Consider the following 5,971-nt stretch of genomic DNA (forward strand, 5'->3'; position numbering starts at 1 on the left):
GAGAGAGGGAGGGAGGGAGGGAGGCTCCCCACCCCAAAAAAGCGGGGAGAAAGGGAGACGAGAGCGGCTTAAGGAAGGGCGGAGTGTTGCGAGCATGTGACGCGCGCCTCTCCCAATCTCCGTCCAGAGCCTCCAAGAGTCACCGAAGACCCGATTGGGCGGTTTTTGACTCGTACTTCAGGAGGCAAGAAGCCTATTAGTTCTTTAGTTTCGCGCTCCAGAAAAAGAACAAAAGTGCTGCGCGATGGGCAAAGATTTAGAAAAAGGAAAGAAACCCACGAAATAATATTCCGGTGTGCGGAAGAAGGGGGGGGGCATGGGAAGTGCGCCGTCATTAATAAGAGGGGATCAGTGTGGGGGGGGGGGCGTAGTGGGGGGACCCTAAGAATAATTTCCCTGCCTTTTTTTTTTACGGAAGGCGAGCGCACTGCGGAGGCCTCTAAGGCACGGCACAAAGCGCGCAATTGCGCAAACCTACCTCGGGAACTTGACCACCTTGTCGTTTTTCTAGAGGTATTTACAAGCCTCTTACCCCCCCCCCCCAAAAAAAAAAGAAAGATCTAGCGCGGTGCGGAGGGAATACTGGAAGGGAGCGAGTGAGAAAATCAATAGCGAGTGGCTTACGTGAAACACAAAATTGATGCCCATCCATCCTGTCCTCAGGAGCAAAAACAAGAGAGGCGGGGAAGGCGAAGGGGAGGAAGGAAGAAAGAGACCATTAGAAAAAAAAGGCAAAGAAAAGCGATCGCGGAGGGGGGGGGCGAGTGGTGGAAAAGCCCCTGAAGAGGGAAGGTGACGTCACATCCCCTTGACCCTCCAATCACCTCGGGGTCCCATTTGATTGGAAGGCGGCAAAGGCTTTAATCTCCGACTAATTCAGCTGCTTTTGAAGTGAGTTCCTCTGCCAGATCCGACGCTGGATGGGCAGCGGCTCGCATCGCAGCTGAACAGGGAGGCGGAGGAAAAAAAGGAGGCGGCCGGCCGGGGAAGAGCCCGCAGCCAGCCAGCCAAGCAGCTCAGGGAAAGAAGAGGGACTGGGACAGACAGGGGGAAGCAGAGCTCCAGATTTCCCCCCCATACCTCTCCACCCCCATCGTCAGCAGCAGCAGCAGCAGCAGCAAAAAAAAAAAACACACGAGGATTATTTCTGTTTTGTAGCATTCTTCCGTTTTGAATTCTCACGCACCCCTCCATCAAAGGACTTTCTTTTTAAAAAATATTATTATTATTTTGGACGAGTCTTCCATTACTATTTTTTAAATTCAATAAAGTGCGCGCACCTATGTGTGATCCCTCCTTCCCGTAGAGATTGGAAGCAGACGCCCTGCTGGGGCTCCAGATCCGCGCGCCGGGCGCCCCCCCACCCCGCCAGTTTTCATGCGAGGCTTTGGGTCATGATTACATCCCCCTTGCTTTCTGCCGTAAGAAGTAGTCAGCACGGAGGAGGAGGAGGCGGTGGTGGTGGAGCAGCGGCGGCGGCGGGAGGAGGAGGCGCGAGAGATCTCGGAAGCAGCAACAGCAACAGCAGCAGCAGCTCCGGCTCTGATCTTCCCTGGCAAAGCGGACACACTGGGATTTCTACCAGCGGCGGCAACTGCAACAGCAGCAGCAAACCTTTCTTCCACTCTGTCCCACCCTCGGACCCTTTGCGCCAGGCGAACCGACTCCCCATCAAAGTCCTGAAAATGCTTACGGCACGGACTGGACACATTTTGCACCCCGAATACCTTCAGCCTTTGCCTTCCACCCCAGTCAGCCCCATCGAGGTAAGGGCGCCGCGATCTTGGGCGGACGGGTGCCTGTGTTGAGTGAGTGAGTGAGCGTGTGTGTGTGTGTGTGTGTGAGTGTGTGTGTGTGTGTGTGTGAGAGAGAGAGAGAGAGAGAGAGAGAGAGAGAGAGAGAGAGGAGCACCGCGAGAGACTGACCACCTTCCCGGACGGGAATCCTTTGTAAAAAGGCGCTTTCCGATTTCCAACCGGCGCACCAGCCCAGCCCCCACCCCAACCGCGGGCTTCCCCCGCGTCCGGGCAGCGGAATTCTGCGCGCGTTTACTCGGAAGTAAGCCCCGCTTCGTGTTTAAGGGAGGTTGCATGCTCCTAGAAAAGTGCTCCCCAGTTCTGAGAGGTTTGCAAATTTAAACAACCCTCGTAATGGTTATGTGCCCATTGCTTTGGCGGCCTCCCCCATAAAGGTGAATCTGCTGCAATTATTGGGCTCCACTTTTCTCCAGCGTAACGTGCAGTGTAATGCAGAGTCGCGCCCACTCTCGGGTCCTGTCTCATCGCCCCCCCCCACCTCAACTGCCCTCGTCTCCCCGCTTCATTTCGTGTGCCTTATCATTGGAGCAAAAAGCGTCTGTAATGTAGATCTAGCGAGCGTTTCGCTGGTTCACAACGCGCTGCAGTTTGAAAGAAACAGTTTACCGATCATCTATTTGTGTGTGTGTGTGTGTGTGTGAAAAAAGGAAAAAAAAAAACAAGACATGTTGGCGTGACTTGTAGGTTGCGAGGAGAATTGCAAGGGAAGCAGATCAGATCTTCGGGATGATAACGTTGTGGGGTAATACTGAGAAGCACTGCAGTGGGGCGGCGGCAAAGGGAAGCGGGTGGAAAGCGGAACGTACGGAAGGAATAGGATTTCTTGGCTATTTCACCAAAACGGCTTGAATCTCTTTGACTTGGGATCTGTTTATAAATAGTATCACTGAGGGATCCACTCAGCTGGACAAGCGTTGCTTGGGGAGAGCGAAAAAGCTTGACTTCTTACCAACAACGGCGCGGGGAGGGGGTTGCAGAGTTGGGGGAAGGACTGTGGGGAAGTGGGGGGCAAAGTTACTCCCGGGTGACCAGTCGGAAAGCGAGTCTGCTTCCTCATAAAGACGCCGAAGACTTCCACATTTTTAAAAAATGCAAAAGTATTGCCATAAGTACTATGTAATTATAAAGTAATCTACCTTGATAAAACAAAGAAAGCATATTTGTGTAAGCCCAGAAAAAGTGTCCGGGCTGCTGATTGCGCCTCTCGGTAATTGCCAGGGGCTTCCGGATACTTTTGCAACTTTTTTTTGTTTCCTTTAAACTGGCACTCCGCCTTTTATCTCTCTCCCCTCGCCCCACCTCCCAGCAAGACCCCCATACTAAACGTTTGCGTTTCTCCCTCTTTCTCCCCTCGCCCCCACCCCTGGCCTTCTGCAGTTAGACGCGAAGAAGAGCCCGCTGGCTCTCCTGGCTCAGACTTGCTCGCAGATCGGCAAGCCCGACCCGTCGCCGTCGTCCAAGCTTTCGTCTGTCACGTCGAACGGCAGTGACAAGGACTCTTCCAAGTCGGGCCCGCTGAAGCTCAGCGACATCGGCGTAGAGGACAAGTCCAGCTTCAAGCCTTACTCCAAGCCCGGCGCGGACAAGAAAGAGGCGTCGGCGGGCGTCGGGGGCTCGGCGGCCGCCTCGGGGGGAGGCTCGGGCGGCGGCGGCGGCGGCGGCAACGAGAAGTCGGGCTTCCGTGTGCCGAGCGCCACCTGCCAGCCGTTCACGCCAAGGACAGGCAGCCCTACGTCCAGCGCCTCGGCCTGCTCGCCCGGCCTGCTGCCCGGCGCCGACGGCAAGGGCGGCGACGCGGACAAGAAGGACTCTTCCGACGGCTGCGGCGCCAAGGCGGGCTCGGAGCCGTCCGGGGGCCACGGCCGGCTGGGCGCAGGCTGTGGCGGGATTACGGCGGAGCTGAGCCAAGCGGCCCACGAGAGCGCCAAGGGCCTCCTGGCGTCGTCGTCGTCGTCCTCCTCGTCGTCGTCCGCGTCGTCGGACTCATCCTCCTGCGGCGGCAGCATCACGGTCACGTCCTCGTCGTCGGCCGCGGCGGTGCTGAGTTCGGGCCTGGTGGCCCCGGTGTCTCCCTACAAGCCCGGCCAGACGGTGTTTCCGCTGCCGCCGGCCGGCATGAGCTACCCGGGCTCCCTCGCTGGCGCGTACGCGGGCTACCCGCCGCAGTTCCTGCCGCACGGCGTGGCGCTCGACCCCACCAAGTCCGGCAGCCTGCAGCTGGCCGGTAGCCTGGGCTGCAGCAAAGCGGCGGGCTCCAGCCCGCTGGCCGGCGCGTCCCCGCCGTCGGTGATGACGGCCAGCCTGTGCCGAGACCCCTATTGCCTGAGCTACCACTGCGCCAGCCACTTGGCCGGCGCCGCCAGCGCTTCGTGCGCGCACGACCAGGCGCTCAAGTCCGGCTACCCGCTGATGTACCCGACGCACCCGCTGCACACGGTGCACTCGTCGCCCTCGCTGGGCGGCCACCCCTTGTACCCTTACGGCTTCATGCTCCCCAACGACCCCCAGCCGCACATCTGCAACTGGGTGTCGGCCAACGGACCGTGCGACAAGCGCTTCGCCACCTCGGAAGAGCTGCTCAGCCACTTGCGGACTCACACGGCCTTCCCGGGCACGGACAAGCTGCTGTCCAGCTACCCGAGCTCCACCTCCTTAGCCAGCGCGGCGGCAGCGGCCATGGCTTGCCACATGCACATCCCCACCACCGTTGCCCCCGGAAGCCCCGGCACCCTGGCTTTGCGCAGCCCGCACCACGCCTTGGGACTCAGCAGCCGCTACCACCCTTATTCAAAGAGCCCGTTGCCCACCCCGGGAGCTCCCGTGCCTGTCCCGGCGGCCACGGGACCGTATTACTCCCCTTACGCACTCTATGGGCAAAGACTGACGACAGCGTCCGCTTTGGGATATCAGTGAGTTTTTTGGGGGCTTCTTTTGAAATTTTTTTGTTTTTGTTTTGGTGGTCGAAAGGGTGCGGGGTGGGGCGCGAGGAATTTCAAGCAACGGTTCTCGTTGGGCGGGGGAGAGACGGGGAGAAGAACACAAAGCAACCCTTCAAAACTTTCTTTTAAAAAATCCCACAAAAGAACAGAAAATTGAAATTTGACTTTTTTTATATATATATAAAGATAGTGTTCATCTTGAGGACTGGATCCATGGGCACTGTATTTATTTATGTTAGCTTCAAGCGGGACAATGAATCAATAAAAGTGCATTACATAACTTCAGCTCGATAGGCTTAAAGGAGAAAAAAAAGAGAAAAAATTAAAGTGGAAACACCCGTTGTAGAATATAAATAAATAAAACGAAAACGAAAATAGAGGTCTTCTCTTTAATGTTACTTTAAAATTGCTATGATTGTATTGTACCTTCTTATTTAATGTCTCATTGGGGGTGGGTGGGTGGGGGGAAAACCCCTAAATGCATGTCTCTTTTTAAAAATCAAAATCAAACAAACAGAAAACCCCTTTACCACTTAACTTGCAATTTGTCGACTCGAATTTCAAATTGCATTTATTTTTTAAGATGTATGCCATCGCAGAAAGAGAATTGGTATTTTTTTGTACTTATTCTGGAAGAAAGGAAACCCACCAACGATTCCAAAAACCTCCATTTGCCTTATTTTTGTTCTTTAAAAGGAACACTGGACTATTTTTTAATTTTTAAGTCCACCCTGTAGAAGGGGCAGAAGCAAGGATGACGTCATGTATTTAAAATAATAGACAATGTATCGCTTTAAAAGATTAAAATTCCGTATATTTGATGTATTAAAAAGGTTTTACTTTTCTTTTGCAATTACCTTCTGGAGTCTGTTATAAATACACCTAAGTGTGCGGTGGACGGAAAGTGACTAGGGGAGAAAAACTAACAAACCTCTAAGCGTTGATTTAATTTAATAATAATTTTATAAAGTTTTATTTGTTAACTAACGTTTTTCCTCTTCTAACTCAGAACAGCGTGTTCCTAAGAGTTCCCCCCTGCTATACCACAACTGGCAATTAAATTAGAAAACCCAGGAGTCAATTTAAACCGCTCCCCGCTTCTTCCCAAGGAAAAGCAAGGCTTTTGATTCTAACTAGGGAACTGCTATCCAGGCTTACCAAGGGGGGGAAGCGAACCTCTGTGGCTGGGAAGAGGGAGAAGGAGAGCGACAGTTT

General features: G+C 54.1%; 1 protein-coding gene across 1 annotated transcript; it reads left to right on the plus strand.

Annotated features, from left to right (window-relative positions):
• Positions 1-899: 899 nt before the first annotated feature.
• Positions 900-5,609, plus strand: ZNF503 (zinc finger protein 503). Its single transcript, XM_028729125.2, has 2 exons — positions 900-1,766; positions 3,195-5,609. Exons 1-2 carry the CDS (start codon positions 1,395-1,397, stop codon positions 4,728-4,730), a joined length of 1,908 nt encoding a protein of 635 aa, XP_028584958.2. The 5' UTR covers positions 900-1,394; the 3' UTR covers positions 4,731-5,609.
• Positions 5,610-5,971: the final 362 nt, after the last annotated feature.

This window comes from Podarcis muralis, chromosome 6 (genome assembly GCF_964188315.1).
Source record: "Podarcis muralis chromosome 6, rPodMur119.hap1.1, whole genome shotgun sequence".
Classification (NCBI taxonomy): Eukaryota; Metazoa; Chordata; class Lepidosauria; order Squamata; family Lacertidae; genus Podarcis; species Podarcis muralis.

Coding starts and splice junctions, on each gene's coding strand:
- ZNF503 (XM_028729125.2), top strand. CDS start 1,395: ATGATTACATCCCCCTTGCTTTCTGCCGTAAGAAGTAGTCAGCACGGA. Junction 1,767..3,194: donor CCCCAGTCAGCCCCATCGAG/GTAAGGGCGCCG, acceptor GGCCTTCTGCAG/TTAGACGCGAAGAAGAGCCC.